The sequence below is a fragment of the Mesoplodon densirostris genome, chromosome 1, assembly GCF_025265405.1.
Source record: "Mesoplodon densirostris isolate mMesDen1 chromosome 1, mMesDen1 primary haplotype, whole genome shotgun sequence".
Classification (NCBI taxonomy): Eukaryota; Metazoa; Chordata; class Mammalia; order Artiodactyla; family Ziphiidae; genus Mesoplodon; species Mesoplodon densirostris.
In genome coordinates this window covers 236925116-236948018 of record NC_082661.1, presented here as the reverse complement: position 1 = coordinate 236948018, position 22903 = coordinate 236925116, and the positions used below count along the sequence as shown (strand labels likewise).

The following is a 22903-nucleotide window of genomic DNA, read 5'->3' as shown; positions in this document are numbered from 1 at the left end:
TTGGACAAGAAATAGCATTTTTGTTCACACTTTATGACCTGTGGTAGACTGTGGACTTTGCTCTGTGTCATCTTCACTCCAGAACTTCCCATCAAAGGACATATTTGTATGACTCTCATACAAATATAAAACTAACAACTTCCAAAGATTTTTATTCAACTCATTAGCTAATAAACAACTAAAAAGGTGTTAAAATTAGTTCAAGGAGAAATGTAAGAAACAGACACATACACACACAGAGCAAAAATAAGGAATTCTGAAATGCAGAAGAGGTCTATCCATAGGATAGTAATCAATGCCATTCCACTAGACACAGTTAATTTGAATTTCTGTGGACAAGAACCATTCTCATTATGTATTAGTTTTCAACAATTTACAGAGATAAAATACCTGAAAGACAATGAAGATAAAATACCTGGAAGACAACTCAGATGGCAAAGCCAGACTAGTCACACCCTTATCTTTTTTTTTTCACCCCTAGGACACCCACTTATTTTTTCCCTTCTGTTTCAAATTGTTTCACCATTTTTTCTGACAGCCTCAAGGACCCAATTTTTATATCTAGCAGCATTCATTATCAATGTATCCAAAACTGAACTTAACATCACTCCCTTTTCACTCACTTCATCATGGTCTGGCTTCTTCTAGAATCTCTGCCTGCGATCTTCAGCCTTTTTTTGTTCAACATGCCCTTAAAAAAAATCTTGTTACAGATGTAAGCACTCAAAATCCTTGTTCACGTTGTTTACATGGGAGGCAGATTGTTGCTATAATAGTAACAGTTATTTCTTAAACTCCTTCTGCATTATATGCCCCCAAATCAATTAATGGTCATTATTTTTTATTTATTTACTATTTATGAGCTTGAATAGGTCCTAAAATTTAGTTCGTAGCAAAGACCCTCTCCAACATAAAAAGGATGTATTTCCTAGGCATTAACGTCAGTCCCTGTTTCAACATGAAACACCAATATTTGGAATGCCCCTTTGCTTGGTAGCCTAGAAACTTTCACACCCTGGTGTGGTACACCTTGGTCAGGTTGGGAGGGGTGAGAGGTAACCTTTCTTTTATAACTTGCAAGAAGGGTGATTATAAAAGTGATTTGGGGAAGTACAAACCCACGAGATCCCAGGGGTTTTCTTAGGCAGAACAATTTTAGGAATAAGGATATATAAACTGAACTTCTGGAAATTACCTTAAAATTTACCTGTTTCCAGATACTCCTTAGATAACTTAATATAACTCCAGGGTCCTCAGACCTCATTTTAAAGACAGCTGGTCTAAACATCCTTGAGTCTTCCCCCTAAGCTGGATTATGAGTCTTCCCTTCCCTTCCCTTCCCTTCCTTGAGTCTTCCCCCTAAGCTGGATTATGAGTCTTCCCTTCCCTCCTTATTTCCCACCTCTATATCTCTGGAGTGTGTCCATTTCCTCAAGGGGCATATTATTGCAGAACCTCCTCATTGCTCACGTAGATACCATGGTAGCCTCCTAATCTTCCTCTAGTCTAATCAAGCTCTGACACTGCAACCCTCTACTCTTCCTAAAACAGAAATGTGATTCCTGACGCTTTCCTGTCTACAATCCTGCAGGGCCTCCCAGTAGATTTTAAAATAATATAGTCTTCAGCAGTGTACACAGGACAGTTCATGATCGGATGCCTGCTTATCTTCCAGATTTATGTTTTTGCCACTGTCGACCCTCTGTCTCCCTACCCTCTACACTCAAATACCTAGAGAACCCAGTGCTCTAGTCACACTAAAATGTTTGCAACGATTAATTTGTCATATTCCTGGAACTTAACCCAGGTTTCTCCCTCTTCCCTCTCCCCTCCACTGAGACTTGTAGCCTGGCTTCCTCCCCTTTAGGAGTTAGTTTTGATGTCATTCTTTCTAAGAAGCATTTCCTGGCCATCCTAACACAAGGCCTTGTGCTCATCCTCTGTGCTTCCCAGCGCCCTGCATGTGTGAGTTTCACACCATATTTTAATGTTCAGGTACTGACCTGCCTTTCCTCCTGGACTGTAAACTCTTGGAGGCCAGAATCACATCTTCCACTCCTCGTATTCCCAGTGTCCAGCACATACTTGGTACATGACAGGTGTTGTTGAAATGTTTACTGAGGGAATGAATAGCTTTATCAACCACAAATGCCACAGAAATGTAGTTTGTCTCACCATCCCTGTGTTTGGTACAAATTAACACATCTTATGAAGACGTACAAATGCAGTCCCTTCTCCTCAACCCCCAGCACTGCCTGTGGCTAGGCTCCAGTAAGTTCCCACACTGTTGGGAATGGTGCCCCTCATCCAAGAATGTGGCTCGTAGGTAATTGAACCGCATTTTCCCAACTAATTTTTGGGGTGATTTTAACCTGCCTTTGGAAGCTTTTTATCCCTGAGTTCAGTTTAAAATTTTATTCTACTTGGTACCATGTACAATAGCAAAAGGAACTTTTTTTTTGAAGGATATAGAGAAGAATAAAACATAATCCTGGCTTATGTTATGGAAGAGATAGACAAATGTTCCAGTATCTCTAACAGAAGTGTTATGATTCATGCACAGAAGGCGTGGAATGTAGAAGAGACCTTATTGCAGTAGTATAACTGGCATTCAATCTGTAGTGAGTAACATTTGGGAAAATTACAGGTATGCTGTCATACATCAATCTGTTATTTTTTGATTGATGTCTAAAAATGGACATTGTATCCTGTTGCTTATACCCGACTACTGTTTTATTTCATGTAAAACATACATTTTAATCCTCCCAAAAGGAAAAATATAGTAATATAAAAAGTTGCACACAAAACAAATCATACTGATGCAAATCAGTCAAAGCAAGTGTTCAAATTACTGATTGAATTAAGATAGATACTGAATTATATATTTTTTTGTTTATCTCCTGATAATAGAAACTTCATGAGGTCAGGGACCTTATCACGTACTTACAAAAGTACTTACAAAAGTGCTAGGATGTAATAATCAGAAATAAATATTTGTTGAATTAATATATATATATATATATATATATATATATATATATATATATATATATTCATGGCAAAGGGCTGCTACTTTTTGAATTCAAATGTATTTTGAATTTGTTTTCTTTACTAGATGGAAATACTGATGAGTACTTTGCTATTAATGAAACATCAGGAGAACTCTCAATCACTCGTGCTTTGGACCGGGAGCAAGTCAGCAACTTTACCCTAGTCATCCTGTGCTCCGATCTGGGGGATCCACCCCGGAGCTCCATGGTGCAGCTGCAAGTCAGAGTTCTGGACGACAATGACCACAGTCCTTCCTTCTCCAGGCTCCATTACCAGGCCTCTGTGAGAGAGGATGCTCAAGTGGGAACCGTGGTTCTTGTGCTCTCTGCCGTGGACAAGGATGAAGGCTTGAATGGGCAAACTGAGTATTCTCTGGCAGATGAGGCTTCTGGGGCATTCACCATTGATCCCATAGTGGGCACATTGAGAACCAGCCACATCCTTGACCGAGAAGCCAGAGCTGAGCATACATTTAAGGCTGTGGCCAGAGACTGTGGTGTCCAGGGCTCAAGAAGCACCACGGTGATCATAAAAATACATGTCACTGATGTTAATGACAATGATCCAGTTTGGGAACAGAACCCCTTTGATATTTTTCTTTCCCCCCAGTCACCTACTAACCAGATGACCGCCATCCTGAGAGCCAGTGACCCAGACTTGGGGCCCAATGGAACTGTCATATTTAGTTTTGCAGAGCCCCAGTCAGTGTTTTCTATTAATGAATACACAGGAGAAATTCAACTTCAGCAAAACCCAGCTTCAGAATATTTTCCTATCTGGCTGCAGTTAAAAGCTGTGGACCAAGGGTTCCCAGCTAGGACAACCACTGGTCTCTTGGTCATTCACATGGAAGGAGAAGATGTACGGATTTCATTCAGCCAGCGTGTGTATAATGGGATTGTGCCTGAAAATTGTGAGGCAGGTGAGTGTCAAGTGTTTCGTACATTGTCCCAGTTTTGGCAGAATGCTTAAAACTAAGGATTATAGAACGAGTGCTCTCACGGTTCAGTTATGAATTTTTGAGTCCAGCCAATTCTTGATATGCCAACTTTCATTCAAAATATATTAGAAAAATACACTCAAATACAGTAAAACACGCATACACACTTCCGTTTAAAGACAGCAAAAGGTAGTAAAAATACTGAAAGATAAATCATTCAAGGCTCATAAAGTTTAACTTAAATTTAAAATCTCAAATAAAAACCTTTTTATTTAAATGTTTATGAATTCTGAACAACTGTACATTTCCTAAAGTACTTTCCTAGAAGTACAATGAAAGGTGAAGTATGTTGTGGTTCAGTGACTGCCACTGTGTGTCCTTGGGCAGCTGGATGTCTCCGCCTCAGTTTCCTAACCTGAAAATTAAAGATAAGTTTGGTGCCTACCTCATTAGGGTACAGGACTGAATAAGCCAGTTCATATAAAGCACTTAAAACAGTATCTGACTCAGAATCAACATGCAATATATGGGAACTGCTGTTATTATTATTATTATACTTCATTTTATATTATACTTCATTTTGATACAGTCAGCATTGCTTTCAAACAATGCAGTATTATCTGATCTTCAAAGAATTTGGCACAGATTATACTACTCAGAACAGGCTTCAGTGAATGGTAACTATTTTCCCTCATAATGCTAAATTATGTTTCAGTTATTTCCCTACTCAAATGTATGCCATAATGGGAAACATTAAAAAAATTAATTTAAATGATCTTTCTAGCCCAAAGCAAAAAAAAAAAAAAAACATTTGTATATAATTGTGGATTGAAAGAAATCCAATCTAGGTAATTATATCTAACTAGAGAGTTGAGAAATAAATCTTCTGAACCTTTCAGCCAGCCAGAGGGCAAAGCACATGGACTCCAGGGCTTGGGAGAGAAGGAGTTTTCCTGCGACGGTCTGATGTGTGCTGTTTGCTTTCTCCAGTTATTTTTTGTTTTTGTTTTGTCATTTTGGATTCAGTTTCACTTTATCCGTACCTACAGCAACCACTATTTAAAAGGCAACCTTCGGGCCTCCCTGGAGGCGCAGTGGTTGAGAGTCCGCCTGCCGATGCAGGGGATACGGGTTCGTGCCCCGGTCTGGGAGGATCCCATATGCCGCGGAGCGGCTGGGCCCGTGAGCCATGGCCGCTGGGCCTGTGCGTCCGGAGCCTGTGCTCCGCAACGGGAGAGGCCACAACAGTGAGAGGCCCGCATACCGCAAAAAAAAAAAAAATTAAAAAAAAATAAAAATAAAAAAAAAAAATAAAAGGCAACCTTCATTTTTCTGAAATTGATCTATACATTTCATAGTGAAAATATTTTGTTACACATTATATTCTTTATGAAAAGAGAATATTCAATTTAATATCGAATGTCAAATTAGGGTTCTTCTCAGTTGCAGATTATTAACCTTTGATCTTCTTTTGAATTATGGTTATCTCATGGGTTGCTTATTCGGACAGCCTCTTATTGATTCTAAATATAATTAAGGGTAAATTTCAATTACCTTCATTAAATGAAATAATAGCGACTTCCAAATAACTAGAAATGTCCACCCATATACTTAGATGTGATGAGATTTCTGCAAAAGAGTTAAATGTTAAATAACATGAGATACTCAGAGCTCTGTTTCTGTACCCCTGGAGAGGTATACATCCCAACCCCAGAGCAGAGCCTGATAGAAAGGAAAGGTGACATTTTCTAAATAATACAGCACAAAATATATAAATCATCTTGAAATTGATCTGATAAAATCATAGAATTTTTGAGCCCAGCTTTTGTCTGCAATGAACATATAAACATTTTTTTTCCCTAAATACCCTAGACACATGACCTTTCAGTCTCTACTTGAATATTTCAGTGACTGAAAGTTTAGGACAGTGGTTCTTGAACTTGAGTGTGAAACAAGCACTCTGTGATGATCCCTGAAGTTTCTGCTTCAGTAGGTCTGGGGTCCAGGAACTGCCATTTTTAACAAACTCTGCAGGTGATTTGATTGCATGACAACGTTGGAAAACCCTTTCATGTGAAAAGTCACTCCTGCATTAAACCCAGATCTGCCTCCTTTATGTCTGTCCATATATCCTAGTCCTGCCCTCTGCAGCACTCCACTGATCTACACAGTCGCTCTTCAGATATTTTATTTGCCCCTTCAACAAAATTTTTATTGAGTAGTATGTGCCAGGTCCTCTTCTATTGGATATGTTAGTGAACTAAAAGGCAAAGATGCTTCTCCTTGTAAGGATTACATTCTAGCAGGGGTAAAGAGACAATATCAATGCACCTAATAAATAACTAAAGTGTAGTGTATGTTAGATGGCATTAAGAGCTATGGTATAAAGAAGCAGAGCAAGGGGTGCTGGGGGAGGGCACAAATGCAATTCTAGATAGCAGGTTAGGGCAGGCATCATTGAGCAAGTGACATTTGGGCAAAGACTTAAAGAGAGGAGGTAGCCATTCATATATTTGGGGGAAGAGCATTTCCGAAAAAAAGGAGAAATCCAGTGGGAACCCACCTGGTTTGCTCAAAGAACAGCAAAGTGGACTGTGTGACTGAAGCAGAATAAGCAAAGTGAAGAATGGTAAAAACTGAGGTCAGAAGAGAATGGACCAGGCAGGGCCGTGTAGATCACTGGGGGGTCTTTAGCTTTTACTCAAAATAGTTTTCCTGTCTCTAGTTCTTCACTTATTCTTCACATAATGAGATTTCCAACCATGGCTAATGAACATTCTCATCCAATATAAATTCTGCACGGTAGTAGGCATTAAATAAATTATCATTCAAAAGAATTGGCACAAGACTCATCATTGTGTCACACCTTTTCACATTAGTAAATGAAATTTCTAAAAATTGAGTAGTGTACCTGGCCATTTCCTAATTAAGATATCCTTTCTCAAGTCACCCATGATTAATTCATTTGCAGGATTAAACCTAAATAAAAGTCAATATCTAAAGCACCCCAAAGAAAATATTTCAGTATGAAAATAAGTTATGGGTTAGTAAGTATAATAATATTTGTGGTTGAATTCAGAAATGATTTAATAATAACCCTAATAAAAACTGCCGTGGAAGGGAAAATTATTCACGTGTTTTCATCTTTGCAGTGCGCCATTCATTTCTGTGTCCGAGACTGACTCTGTCGGTAGCAGTTGCCATTACGGGAAGGAAACTACCCTTACTTTGGTCTGTTTCCCATCACTCAACCTTCTGTCTACCCCGAGCCGTAACAGTTGGGAGTAATCAATGTGGCGAAGAGTAACCTGGTCTGAGATTAAAAAAAAAAAAAACTAAGGCAGAAGACAGTGAAGATTAAATTACTTTCTTACCTCTGAAGGTGGGCCTCCTGTTTCAGTTCATTCAGAAAAGCTAATGAATACATGGGCAGAAGCCTCTATTCTGCTATTGCATCATTGTGTCTTCTTTGACCTCTGATTAGAGTTGTCCTTAGTCCTCTTGCATTTAGAATTACTGAACTAAATTTGACTGCTACCTTTTTAATAGAACTTAACACTCTTAAAATTTGTTTATTAAATCTTACACATAAGCAAGGTTAATACCTGGCAGTAATACAGCATATGGTACCCATAAATATCCAGGTAGGTGTACATTTCAAGACATCGGAAGCAATGGGTTGGGACCTTGCTTTGAAGAGTAGCTATGACGTGTGAAGGGCATAGAAGCAAAGGGGAGAGTAGCCTAAAAGCTGCAGCATATGACAGGAAGGAGAATGAGAGAAGGAAAGGATGGTGGTTAAGAAGGCTGTTGAATCTGATTAGATGCAGCTAACCTACACCAGAGTCGGCAGGATTCCCTAGGCCCCAGTGAACAATGATGACAAAGTGCGTAATGTACTGATTGACATATGCCCCAAATATTTCAAGCCGGCCAAAGCTTTGCCTGGAGCATGAATTTCATACATATTGCCAGATCATATCATGGACACCAGAAGGTGATTTTTTTTAAAATTTGGATTCCAGTGGTTTTAAGAGATTGCAAACCCATTGATCAGTGTTAGAATGGTCTTGATATAAATTATTTAATAGCATTTTATAGCTTCCAGAATTATTTCTGTCCCAAATACATCTGCAATTTTAATCTTTATTTTCAAAGGAAACATATGTGCCTATTGGAAGCTCACATCATCTGTGGCTCACTCAAGCATCCCATCCGGCAGGCACTGCCTGACATCCTGAGTGACTTATGTTCTGTATCATCATAAATCCTATTACCCTAAACTGCTTTTAACATTTAAATTTTTTTAAGAAAATAAAATGTTAAAATAAATAACTCCAATGTATTTATATTTGTTTAACATTTCTTTCTTGGAAAGCCCACAAGTTTGAGTTTTGATTGACATTATTTTCATCTATTAACAACATTAAACTTAACACTTCAATTGTTTAAAACAGTACATAGTTCAATAATAGATTTATATATATATATATATATATACATATGTATATATAATTTTTTATAGTTTATAGCACTTTAGAAGAAACCCTTCAGTAGGTAAGGTCTCTTTAAGTCATGAAATGTTCATTTATTCACAGAAATAGTCATTTCAGAAGGTGCCAGTTGCCTGTAAGAGAGAGGCTGGCCATACAACAAGGTGACAAGAAAAGCTGAAGCCCAAATGATTCCCCACTCTTTACCCTTACCACTTGCTGTTCCTTTTCTACCCACATGAGAGGAAATATAACCATTCTGAATCTTTTTGAAGTGAAATATAAACCACTTGGTTGTCTGTGACATTCCAATCCATTAAACCATTTAAATGAACCTTCTAGAAGCCAGCTTTATTTCTTCTTTTCCACTTCCAGAGCTTTGGTTATAGCAATGAGGGTGAATCAGCAGCCATAATCCCCAATGTGGACTTTTCACTTCATGCATTTTTAATAATTACTAGAGAGGAAAAATTGAAATTATGAATTGCATTGATACCCTGATTAAAAATGGAATAGTCAGACATTAAAAGACTTGAGATAAAATGAAAACATGATGATGATACAGGAGTGCATTCTAACTAGTAAAATATATTTACTATTGTCTCATAAACAAATTAGATCTTGATATTTTGGAGGAAAACTTTTCTTCTGGCCCTTTGGCAATCGATCCAGAATTCTGGCTCCTACTGTTGGTAAGGTTGGGTGCATGTACGTGGAGTATGGACATTGCGATAGGACTTAATGTAGCTGAGTGAGTCTCTACTGCTCTCCTGCCCAGGATGGGCAAGTTCTCGTTCTCCTTCTGGAGAGTGGAAATAATAACAACTGACTCACAGAGAAACCGTAAGGATCAAGTGAGGTCATGTGAGTGTACTAGTCAGAGTTTTCATTGTTATTGTTACCTTCTTTCTGTCCCAAATCCTTGATTGAATTCTATAAAGTTAGCTGGCTATACATTCGCACCAGAGCAACCAGTTGTTACTTAGCAGTTATTTAACAGCAATGAAACATTTGGAGTTTCCAAATCCCTACCACTCCTTTCTGTTCCACCTGGTCCCCAAACCAGGTAAGAACTATACTTTCCAAGGTGACAGAGTTCCCATAATTTTGGAAGTTCTGTCTCTATGTCATCCACGGCTTTGAAACAGGGCCCAACGTATGACTTATGATAATGAAAAGAGGGAAACAAATAGTATCTATCATACCTATTCCATTCTCTAAGGCCAGTCTCCTGTTTGGAATGAAATTCACTGGAATCAGTACCATCTAACTAGCCATTGTCAAACAGTGTCAAATTCCATCACCTTACCTATGATTCTAAGATAGCTCTGGAGGAAACAGAAGGAGAAAGGCCTTACAAGGTCAAGTCCTCTCAAAAAAAGGTGAACATCTCACAAGGAATTTTTCATTTTTGTGAATTAACCCCAGTCCCACATCTGAGCCTCAGCCACTTGGCTTAAGGCCTCATCTTAACAAACCAGGGAGTTCTTCCCCTGAGGTTAGGGGTTACTAACTGTTAGGAAGGAGACTGATACATAACCGAGAGTGCAGTTCCTTTATTTACAGAAGAACTATGATTGCCATGTGGATTATAGTAGTCATGTCAGGATGACCAGCTCTCTCTTTTTAGGAAAAAAGACACAGGAACCCAAACTGTACTCAGAAGGTTGCTTGTTAATCCTAAATAGTTCAAGCAGGATGTGATTCAAGTGTTGAATGTCATCAGCCTGTGTTACCCTTTCTTCAGAAAGAACTCATGCAGCACTGCCAAGTAGAATTTTGTGATGCCTTCATGACTGTCTGGTCTTCCGTTGCTCATTAACTTGCTTTTTATTTTTTTACTTAAATTTTTTTTTTATTTTATCTTGGAGTAGAGTTGATTTACAATGTTGTGTTAGTTTCAGGTGTACAGCAAAGTGATTCAGTTATACATGTACATATATCTATTCTTTTTCAAATTCTTTTCCCATTTAGGTTATTACAGAATATTGAGCAGAGTTCCCTGTGCTATACAGTAGGTTCTTGTTGGTTATCTATTTTAAATATAGTAGTTTGTATATTTTAAACCCAAATTCTTAATTTATCTCCCTCCCCACCTTTTCCCTTTGGTAACCATAAGTTTGTTTTCTAAGTCTGTGAGTCTGTTTCTGTTTTGTTAAATAAGTTCATTTGTGTCATTTTTGCTCATTGACTTCCTTTTAGCCACACATACCTTATTTTGGTGTCTTAACACCTCCATCAAGCCTTCTGCCATGAGAATGATTCTGTTTTTTTCAAGTGATTTTGCATAACTCTCTTCTGAACCATTATATTTTTTTTAGCGATGTAACAGGGTTAATGTTTTTTAACAACTACTCTTTAAAGACTATTTAGGTACACAGTAAAATTGAGGAGAAGATACAGAGATTTCTCATGTACCCCTTGCCCCATTACATGCATTCTTTCCCTCATTATCAGCATCCTTCCCAGAGTGGCACACTTGTTAAAAATCAGTGAACCTACGCTGATACGTCATAATGACCCAAAGTCTATAGTTTATCTTAGGGTTCACCCTTGTTGTTTTACATTCTGTGGGTTTGCACAAATGTATAATGACATATATCCACCATTATAGTATCATACAGAGTAGTTTCACTGCCCTAAAAAAAAACATGCTGTCTGTTCATCCTTTCCCCCATACCTCCAGCCCCAAACCCAGGCAACCACTGATCTTGTTATTGTCTCCATAATGTTGCCTTTTGCAGAATGTCACATAGTTGAAATCATACAGTATGTAGCCTATTAAAATTAGCTTCTTTTACTTAGTAATATGCGCATAAGTTTCTTCCATGTCTTTTCACTGCTTGATAGCTCATTTCTTTTCAGCACTGAATAATATTCCATTGTCTATATATTGCAGTTTATTTATCTATTCATCTACTGAAGGACATCTTGGTAGCTTCCAAGTTTTGGCAATCACGAATAAAGTTGCTACAGAAACCAATGTACAGGTTTTGGTATAGACATAAATTTCCCACTCCTTTGGGTAAATTCCCAGGAGTTTGATTCCTGGATCTTAAGGTTAGAGTATGTCTAGTTTTGTGAGAAAATGCCAAACTGTCTTCCAAAGTGGCTGTACCATTTTGATTTCCCACAGCAATGAATGGGAGTTTCTGTTGCTCCACATCCTTGCCAGCATATGGTGCTTTCAGTGTTGTATATTTTGGCCATTCTAATAGATGTGTGGTTGTATCTCATTTTAATTTGCATTTCCCTGATGACATATGATGGGGAGCATCTTTTCATATGCTTACTTTCCTTCTGTATATCTCCTTCGTTGAGTGTCTTTTAAGGTCTTTTGTCCATTTTTAATCAGGTTGTTTGTTTTCTTATTGTTGACTTTTAAGAGTTCTTTGTATATTCTGGATAGCAGGCTTTTATCAGATACATATTTTGCAAATATTTTCTCCCAGAATATGTCTCGTCTTTTAAATCTCTTGGCATTGTCTTTTGCAGAGCAGAAAATTTTAATTTTAATAAAGACCAACATATTAATTCTATCTTTCAGGGATCCTGCCTTTAGTGTGGTATCTAAAAAGTTATCCCCAAACCCAGAGTCACCTAGGTTTCCTCCAGTGTCTAGGAGTTTTTTGTTTTAACATTTTGAATTTAGATCTGTAACCTATGTTGAGTTAATTTTTTAAAGGATGGAAGGTCTGTGTACAGATTCTTTTTTTTTTTTTTTTTGGCATGTGGAAGCCTAGTTTTTCTACCACCATTTATTGAAAAGACTCTCCATTGTATTGCCTTTGCTTCTTTGTCAAAGATCAGTTGACTGTATTTACATGGGCCTATTTTGGGCTCTCTATTCATTTCTATTGGTCTATTTGTCTATTCTTTCACTAATACCACACTGTCTTGATTACTGTAGCTTTATAGTCTTAAACCTGAGTAGTGCCATTCATCCAACTCTGTTCTCGTCCTGAGGGTTAATATTTTTGAACTATATTTGTATTGCCTGTCTGTGGATAAGACCTTCCACCTATTCTGCAAGAGACATCCACTTGTTTTGGATACATTAGGATAGTTACAGCAAAAATGCAAAGAGAGAATATTTTGCCTTTGACAAGCAAAATGGGTGGTCCTTAGTATAAACAAAGATGGCTCCTGAAAAAAATCTGCCACATGGAAGGAAAGGAAAGCCCATTCCATCTACTTGCTGGGGAATGCAGGAAAGCCAATGAGAAAAGATGTAGGAAACAAGTGGTCAGCCACAAGCATCCCGGCCCCCCTTGCCCAAAGCTGTCATCCTGGAGGGAGCCAGTGAGACAGCCTAGGAAAAACTAAAAGCAGAGGACCCTTTGGAACTCTGGGAGGACACTGCCTCATGGGGTAGCTTTTTCCTAACATGAGTTAGTGGGAGCAGACTAAAATGGGCAACATGTTTAGGTAAAAAGAAGGCACAATTGAGTGTTCCATTCCTGTTTGGCTCTTGCAAGGCCTAGAAGACCCCCCATAGTCCCAGCCTTCCCACTGTGGACACAGATTAATGCATAGTACAGGCCAGCTGACTGCCATGAGGACCACGGCTGCAAGTGAGGAGATGAGTCCCTTCCCAAATCTGTTGGGTAGACAGCTGAAACGCAGGGTTATATAACATGCCAAGTATCAAAAAACTACAACATGAAAAACAGCTACAGTGGGGCCAGGCCAGCAGGGTAGAGTTCTGAGCCTGTACATGTTGACATGAAAGATGAGATTCACTGCCTGGAGACAAATTCTAAAAGCCAGTGGACAGCACACAAAGATCCCACCTCGGGCTTCCCTGGTGGTGCAGTGGTTGAGAGTCCGCCTGCTGATACAGGGGACATGGGTTCGTGCCCCGGTCCGGGAAGATCCCACATGCTGTGGAGCGGCTAGGCCCGTGAGCCACAGCCACTGAGCCTGCGCGTCCAGAGCCTGTGCTCCACAACGGGAGAGGCCACAGCAGTGAGAGGCCCGCGTACCAGGAAGAAAAAAAAAAAAGATCCCACCTCATCACTGCCAGTCTCCCTCCAGCAGTGTCATCTTACAGAGCAGCAACAGTGCAACAGGGAGGGAGCCTCAAAGACTGAGCATGCATCCCAAAGCTGCTAAGTTACCTGAAAGTACTGTTTCAAGGGAACAGACTGAGGTGACATTAATAGCATGTTAAGATGACCATTTTTCTCTGTTGTCCATCAGGGTGGAGCTCCTAAAGAATATTAGACCCATCATAAGAAATATAGAAATGATTTTTTCTTTCCACATCTAAGTTGTACTATGTAAAACTGAACTCTGTTTCATTTATTTTAAGCTCTTAAAGAGCACTCTTATCTCTGTTCTTGAGGACGCCAGATAAATGGTGACTGTATACACAATGTTGTGTGCTCAGTAGTCATTTTTTTTTAAGGTATAGGAAATGGGTGGTCATCCTTGTAAAGGCCTTTGAACATCTCTTTCATCTCTTCTCTTACAAGATAGTTTTGATGATCAAATAAGTACTTTGTAATCTCCAAAACAGTTTACCTCATTGTTACCAAAAGTTATAAGTGTAAGACATGGAGATGAAAGTACAGCCCGGAGTAGCTGGGAGAAGCTTCCCATTATGAACAGAACCAGAAAAGAGCTTGCTTCTAGTAGGTGTTCACCAAATGCTTATTGAACTCATTTCACGATTTAACAGCTATACTTCTAAGAAAACAAAATGGATATGCTCAAATGAGAATAAAACCAGGCCAAAGGGAAAAAAAAAAAAAGATAGGAAGACACTTAGTTCTGGGCAGGGGAAGTGGTCCACACAAAGGCGTGGGGACTCAGGAGCATGTGGCAAGTTTACCATCCTGTGCAGCAAATCATCTGGAACAGCTAGACAGAGGCTCATGAGATTTCCAATGATGAGCTGGACCAGAGAGACACTGATGTCCTTTCAATGATCAAAAGAGTGACAAAACAAACTTTCGTATTGTAGAAAACTCACTTTGGAGGCCTTGTGAAGAAGAGTGCCTTGGGAAAGAGAGATGAGTTAGAAGGGTACTGTGGTAATCCACATGGTGAATGACCAGGGACCAAGTAAAACTGTGGTCGTGGGGGAAGGCAAGAGGGAATGTGGTCTCTGTGTTTCCAAGACAGCCGCGGTGGGACTTCTTGATTATTTAGACCCAGGGACCTCAACCCTGGCTGCACGTAGATACACCTGGGGAGCTTTTAAAAATCACTGATACCTGGACATCAACTCCCCCAACCCCCAAACAAATTAAATGAGCATCTTTGAAGATAGAACAGACATTGTGAATTGGTAGAAGCTCCCATGTAATTATGTGTGAAAGTCAGGGGTAAAGGTAGATAGAGAGAGGGCTGAGAAGAAATCCAAAGTAATGCCAATATTTCGCAGGAGTTGGAGATGCAGTGCATCTTCAGAAGAGATTGAGATGGAGAGGCCAGAGCACTGCTGACCATTCCTGGGCGGCTGGTGTTAGAGAAACAGGAAGGTGGCACATTCCAGAAGCGGGGAGTGGTCAACCATATCTAATTTGTAGCTGAGGTTTGGGAAGATAAGGACTGAAAAGTGGCTGTTAGCTCAATCGGAGGCCTGTCCCCAGAGCAGAAATGAATGAGGTGGTGGGGTTACCACCCACTGGGAGTGGGGCTACGGCACTCACAGAACCTTTCCAGGGTGGGGCTGGGAAGAGTGTTACCTGAGATGGTCTGAGCATACCGTCTTGGCATAGGGAAGTAAGAACATGGTAGAAAGGAAGGCATGTCTGAAAAGATAAGTCCGTGCATCAAATACAAAGGATAAGAGAATGACACAATCAGCAAAATGAAGGTCTGGAAGAGTTCAGGAAGGAAATCCTGAGGAGTAGGTTTGAAACTTTGTTATAATTGTTCAGGATGTGGCAAAGAATAAAGACCAATAGCCGAGACCTCTTAAGTGAACCAGAGTCGGCCATGACTGTTTACAAGAATTGTGTGCAGTCAGACCTCAGCAGCTTTGGAGAGGATTGTGAACTTTGGAGAGCACCAAGTTGCTAGAGCTTAATATTTTTAGGAACCAGAGTATAGAGGAGTGCAGAGTGAAGTGGAGATGGGGAATTCAGCCATTTTTGACAAGGCTGGGCCAGGAAGGGACAGAAAGGAACGTGGCAATAGCTTTAAGAGCCCTGAAGATCAGAGGCTATTTTATTTTGTTTTTGAAAGCTGAAAGAGATTTAGACATTGGTGATTTACTGCACTTTAAAGTCTACAAAGAATTTTTGTTTACATGTAAGTCAGAAACCACAAAGCACTTAGAAATATCAGAATCTCCATTCATTGCTTTCTGGTCTCAGTTGGTACCTGTCATTTGTGGAGGCTGACCCCACTTTCAGATTATTTTGAGGGCAGCAGTCCTGTCTCCCTGAAGAGCTGCTGTGGCAATCAAATGGACTCGTTAAAATTAACCTCATAAAAGGCATTTCTTATAATCTAAGTGAAATATTTTTAAGATTTTCGGGGCCACATTTTATTTGTTTCTTGAAATAATTGGATATGTGCTATCTCATAAGCAAAGTTGATCACTCATATAAAAAATTGTGTAACCTTTCTTTCTGGACATGTGCAGGCTCTGGATTCTGGCTGACTTTTGGGTTCCAGGAGCTGAACGGAGAATAAGGATGGGTCTTAAAAGTGCAGGGAATGTTAAGTCTGATTATCAACCTGGGGATGCAACCTAGACAGGGAATGGCTGGAAAATGAGGGGAGATCAGCAGTGGCCGGTCCACAGGCAAGATCTGGAGTCTGACCCAACGTCGAAGCAACAGTGAAAATTCTCAAGCTCATGTTTTGAATCTTCATGTTTTAGGTTTCTGTAAATTACAAAATTGGAGAGGAAGTAGGGGCCTCCAGGAATCATTTTAGCACTGCGTTTCTCAAGGTTGTTATGAGTGCATTTTTAAATGATTAAATGAAGCCATTTACAGATAATCCTTTTTAAAAAGTTGCCCACTAAAATCTGTAATCCCATTAAAAAATATATTTCAGACTGTTTACTTCTCATTGCATGTATTAATTCTATATTGGTTTTCTTCCTCATCTCTCTTTTTCTAAAGTACATGAAAAGTCAAGAAACACTTTTTATGACTTCCTCTATTATTTCCTTAGGTGTTCACAAAAGCAAATGTGTTCAAGATTGCATGCATTTTACATTTTAAAACATAGTTTTCATCTGTTCACAAATTTTGGAAAATTACTCATTTTGAGCATTTTCCATGCTTTATCTCATCACAGGGGTAGAATTTTTGGAAAGCCCTATGTTCAGTCATTTTTTGATGATGAGAAGGTGGGAAGGAAAAAAATCAACTCTTCTTTTTTTTTTTTGGCAGTGGTAAGAAACACATAAAATTTACCATTTTTAAGTGCACAGTACAGTAGTGTTAACAGTATGTATATCATTGTGCAGTGGATTTCTCCAACTTTTTCATCTTTCAAAATTGAAACTCTACACTCATTGAACAACTCTTTCCTCTCCCTCCACTCCAAGCAAGGACCATTCTACTTTTTGCTTCTAAGGGTTTGACTATTTTAGATACTTTATATAAGTGGAGACATGCAGTATTTGTCTTTTTGTGGCTGGCTAATTCACATAATGTCCATCAATGTTGTGCCATAAGACAGGATTTCCTTCTTTTTTTAAGATTGAGTACTATACCATTGTATGTTTATACCACATTTCTTTATCCATTTATCCACTTAAAGCCATTTAGGTTGTTTCTACCTCTTGGCTCTTGTAAATAATGTTACAATGAACATGGATGTGCAGATAAGTCTTTAAGATCCTGTTTTCAGTTCCTTAGATATATACCCAGAAGTAAGATTGCTGGATCATATGGTAGTTCTAATTTTAATTTTTAGAGGATCATCCACACTGTGTTCCATAGTGGCTATACCATTTTACATTCCCACCAACAGTGTACAAGAGTTCCAGTTTCTCCTTACCTTTAGTGACACTTGTTATTTTGTTTGTTTGTTTGTTTGTTTGTTTGTTTTGATAGCAGGTATCCTAACTTGTGTGAGGTGACAACTCACTATGGTTTTGATTTGTATTTCCTTGGTGATTAGTGATGTTGAGCATCTTTTCATGTACCAGTGGGCCATTTGTATACCTTCTTTGAAAAAATGTCTATACAAGCCCTTTGTTCATTTTTCAATTGATTTTGTTTTCTGTTGAGTTGTAGGAGTTCCTTATATATTTTGGAGATTAACCCCTTATCAGATATATAATTTGCAAATATTTTCTCCCATTCCATAGATTGCCTTTTCACTCTGTTGATTGTTTCCTTTGCTGCATAGAAGCTTTTTATTTTGATGTAGTCCTATTCATCTATTTTTTCTTTTGTTGCCTGTACTTTTGCTCTCATATCCAAGAAATTATTGCCAAATCCAATGTCATGAAGTTTTACCCCTATGTTTTCTTCTAGGAGATTTAAATTCATTTTTAGTTAATTTTTTAAGTATGGTGTAAGATATTCAAATACATTTATTTTGCAGTTATCTAGTTTTCTTAACACAATTTGTTAGACTATCCTTTCCCTGTTGTGTAGCCTTGGCATCCTTGTCAAAGATCATTTGAAAATATATGTGAAAGTTTATTTGTGGCATCTCTATTCTGTTCCATTGGTCTGTATATCTCTCTGTATGTCAGTACCATACTGTTTTGATTACTGTAGCTTTGTAATATGTTTTGAACTCAGGAATGTGAGGTCTCCAGAATTGCTTTTCTTTCTCAAGATTGTTTGGCTATCCAGAGTACTTTGAGATTTCATATGAATCTTAAGGTTTTTTTCTATCTCTGCAAAAAATGCCATTGGGATTTTGATAGGAATTGCATTGATTCTGTAGATTGTTTTGGGTAGTACGGACATTTTAACAATATTAAGTCTTCTACTCCATGAACACAGAATGTATTTACATGTATTTGGGTTGTCTTTCATTACTTTTAACAATGTTTTGTACTTTTTTAATGTATAAGACTTTCACCTCCCTGGGTAAGTTTATTCCTAATTATGTTTTGATGCTATTAATTGGAATTGTTTCCCTAATTTCTTTTTTTGATTATACATGGTTAGTGCATAGAAATGCAACTGATTTTTTGTGGAATGGATAAGGTTTGCTACATATAAGATCATGTCATCGTGTCATGAGAACAGAGATAATTTTACTTCTTTTTTGATTTGGATGCCTTTAATTTCAAAACCTAATTTCCCTGACTAGGATTTCCAGTACTATATCACATAGAATTGGCAAGAGTGGACATCATTGCCTTGTTCCTGAGCTTAGTAGAGAAGCTTTCTGTTTTTCACCATTGAGCAGGATGTTTGTTACCTGTGGGTTTTTTTATATATGGCCTTTATTATTTTGTGGTAATTTCCTTATAATACTTCTAGTTTATAGAGTGTGTTTATCCTGAGAGATTGTTGAATTTTGCCACTTTTTCTGATGTATTGTGATTTCTTATCCTTTGTTCTATTAATGTGGTGTATCATAGTGATTGATTTTCATATGTTGAACAATGATTGAATCCCGGGGTTGAGTCTCAATTGGTTATGGCACCTGATCATTTTAATATGCTGTTTAATTCAGTTTGCTAATACTTTGTTGAGGGTCTTTGTATCCATATTCACCAGGGCTATTGGTGTGTAGTTTTCTTTTCTTGCAGTGTCTCAGTCTGGTTTTGGTATCAGAGTAATGCTGGCCTCATAAAATAAGTTTGGAAGTGTTCTATCCTTTTTAATTTTTTTGGAAGAGTTTGAGAAGAACTGGTGTTAATTCTTCTTTATGTGTTTGGTAGAATTCACCAGTGAAGCCATCTGTTCCTCTTTACTGGGAGATTTTTGATTACTGATTCAATCTCCTAACTAGTTACAGATCTGTTCAGATTTTTTCTTTCTTCATGATTTGATTTTGGTAGGGTGTATGTTTCTATAAATGTATCCATTTCTTCTAAGTTATCTAATTTGTTGGTGTATAATTGTTCATAGTAGTCTCTTATGATACTTTTTATTTCTATGGCATCAGTTGTAATGTGTCCCCTTTCACATTTCTTATTTGAGGCTTCTCACTTCTTTTTTTCTTTTCTAGCTAAGGAATTGTTAATTTTACTGATCTTTTTCAAAATAAAAGTTTTATTGATTTTTAATTGTTTTTATACTATTTTATTTATTTCTACTCTAATCTGTATTTTTTTATTCCTTCCTTTGTTTTCAGTTTGTTCCTCTTTTTCTATATCCTTGAGGTATAAACCTATGTTGTTGATTTGCAATCTTTCTTCTTTTTTAATGTAGGCAGTTACTGCTATAAAATTCCCTCTTAGTACTGCTTTTGCTGCATCTCATGTTTTGATATGTTGTGTTTTTGTTTCGTTTGTCTCAAGATATTATCTAATTTTCCTTTAGATTACTTATTTGACCTGTTAGTTGTTAAAGAGCATGCTATTTAATTTCCATGTATTTGTAAATTTTCTAGTTTTTCTTTGTTGTTTATTTCTAGTTTCATTCCATCATAGTCAGAAAAGATAGTTGGTATAATCTTCTTAAATTTGTCCAGATTCTGTGGCCTAACATGTGATATGCCCTGGAGAATGTTCCATGTGCTCTTGCAGATACACTTGGAAATGTTTAATACACATGAGAATGTGTATTCTGCTATTGTTGGGTTAAGTCTTCTGTGTATGTCTCTTAGGTCCAGTTAGTCTATAATGTTGTTCAAGTCCTCTGCTTCCTTATTGATCTTTTGTTTGGTTGATATATCCATTATTGAAAGTGGGGAATTGAAATATCCTGCTATTATTGTGTTACTATCTATTTCTCCCTTCATTTCTGTCAGTGTTTGCGTCATATGTTCAGGTGCTGTACTCTTAGGTGCATATATACTTATAATTGCTACATATTCTTGGTGAATAGACCTTTTTTTATATAATGTCCTTCTTTGTCTCATGACAGTCTTTGACTTAAACTCTATTTTGTTTGATATAAGTACAGCCATCCCTGTCATCTTTGGTGTACCATTTGCATGGAATATCTTTCTCCATCCTTTCACTTTCAGCCTATGGGTGTCCTTATACCTAAAATGAGTGTCTTCTAGACAGTATGTAGTTGGAGTTTGTGGGTTGTTTTTAACCCATTCAGCCACTGTGTATTTTTAATTGGGGACTTTATTTTATTATTTTATTTTTTTTGCGGTACACTGGCCTCTCACTGTTGTGTCCTCTCCCGTTGTGGAGCACAGGCTCTGGACGTGCAGGCTCAGCAGCCATGGCTCATGGGGCTAGCCGCTCCGTGGCATGTGGGGTCTTTCCATACCGGGGCATGAACCCATGTCCCCTGCATCGGCAGGTGGACTCTCAACCACTGCGCCACCAGGGAAGCCCCTAATTGGGGACTTTTTATCCATTTATGTTTAAAGTAATTATGATCAGGAGGGACTTAGTTTTGACATTTTAAAATTGTTTTCTGTATGTTTTGTAATTATTTTGTCCCTCTTTTGTTCTCTTGCTGCCTTCCTTTGTACTTCACTGATTTTTTGAAGTGTCGAGCTTTGAGTTCCTTCTTATTTCCTTTTGTGTTTCTTCTATAGGTGTTTTCCTTGTGGTTACCATGGGGATTACATAAAACATCTTCTAGTTTTAGCAATCCACTTTAAACTGATAACAACTTAACTTTAATCACATACAAAAACTCTTCTCCTTTACTTCTCCCTCCCACTTTATGATATCAATTTCACAAGTTACATCTTTTTATATATTGGTCCATTAACATAGTTTTATACTTAAAGTTATATTTAATGCTTTTATCTTTTAGATTTTATACCAGAATTAAAAGTGATTTATGTACCACCATTACAGTGTTGCAGGATTTGCTATTTGTCTGTAGATTTACCTTAACCAAAGAACTTTATATTTTTGTGTGCTTTCACGTTACTATCTAGACTCCTTTTATTTCAACTTGAAGGACTTCCTCCAGCATTTCTTCTGAGGCAGATCTAGTGGTGATGAACTCTCTGAGCTTTTGTTTATCGGAGGTCTTTATTTCTTCTTCATTTTTGAAGGACAGTTTTGTTAGATATAATATTCTTGGTGACAATTTTTTCTTTCAGCACTTTGAATAAATCATCCCACTCCCTTTTGGCCTGGAGTTTTCATAAAGACTTTTTGGACCATCTACTCTTGTTGTTAGACTATATCTCTATGGAGGACTAGATCTAAGGTTTTCTATTCAGTCATCTTGCTGATGTGACTCCCACTTTTTTTTCTTAAATGACTGAAATATGTTCAACTGTTTCAGTGGCTGGACATTTAAGAGATAACAGATATTTCAAAAATCATCCAAATGTTTTAAAAAATCTTTCTCAAGTCAGTCATCTATAAGAAAATGATTGCATTGCTTAGAAATAACAAAAGTAAAACTCTAGAATTATTTACTCAGGGACAACTCTAAATAAAAGTTCTCATAATTATTTTACCTAAATATATCCACAAATATTGATTTTTATACTCCCAGTGCATTTATTGTTATATAATTCTGCCTTTAAATGAATAGTTCACTGTTGCTGTAGGTGGGTAGTGTTTTAACAGTATTTTTGTAAAAAAGAAAAGAACAAGAACATTAAATGTGTTATACATTTTTACTCAATGTTAGACTTAAAATGAAACTCATAAAAGCCTAAAAATGTAAAAAGCAAATGCTTCTTTGTTTCACTTACCTCATGGAAATTGAAGGTACAGTACTTTTTTTTTACATCTTTATTTGAGTATAATTGCTTTACAATGGTATGTTAGTTTCTGCTTAATCAACTATACATATACATATGTCCCCATATCTCCTCCCTCTTACATCTCCATCCCACCCATCTCGGTGGACACAAAGCACTGAGCTGATCTCCCTGTGCTATGCGGCTGCTTCCCACTAGCTATCTATTTACATTTGATAGTATGTATAAGTCCATGCCACTCTCTCACTTCGCCCAGCTTCCCCTTCCCCTTCCCCGTGTCCTCAAGTCCATTCTCTACATCTGCGTCTTTATTCCTGTCCTGCCCCTAAGTTCTTCAGAACAATTTTTTTCTTTTTTTAGATTCCATATATATGTGTTTGTTTTTCTCTTTCTGACTTACTTCACTCTGTATGACAGACTCTAGGTCCATCCACCTCATTACAAATAACTCAATTTCGTTTCTTTTTATGGCTAAGTAATATTCCATTGTATATATGTGCCACATCTTCTTTATCCATTCATCTGTTGATGGACACTTAGGTTGCTTCCATGTCCTGGCTATTGTAAATAGAGCTGCAGTGAACATTATGGTACATGACTCTTTTTGAATTATGGTTCTCTCAGGGTATATGCCCAGTAGTGGGATTGCTGGGTCGTATGGTAGTTCTACTTTTAG

At 37.8% G+C, this 22903-nt stretch overlaps 1 protein-coding gene across 1 annotated transcript in view; it reads left to right on the top strand.

Moving 5' to 3' along the window:
• Window positions 1–22903, top strand: part of DCHS2 (dachsous cadherin-related 2) — a 288245-nt gene that overhangs the window by 223062 nt on the left and 42280 nt on the right. The window contains exon 14 of the mRNA XM_060095313.1: window positions 3116–3973. Coding sequence (XP_059951296.1) covers window positions 3116–3973 — 858 coding nt within the window. The remainder of the gene's footprint in view (window positions 1–3115; window positions 3974–22903) is intronic.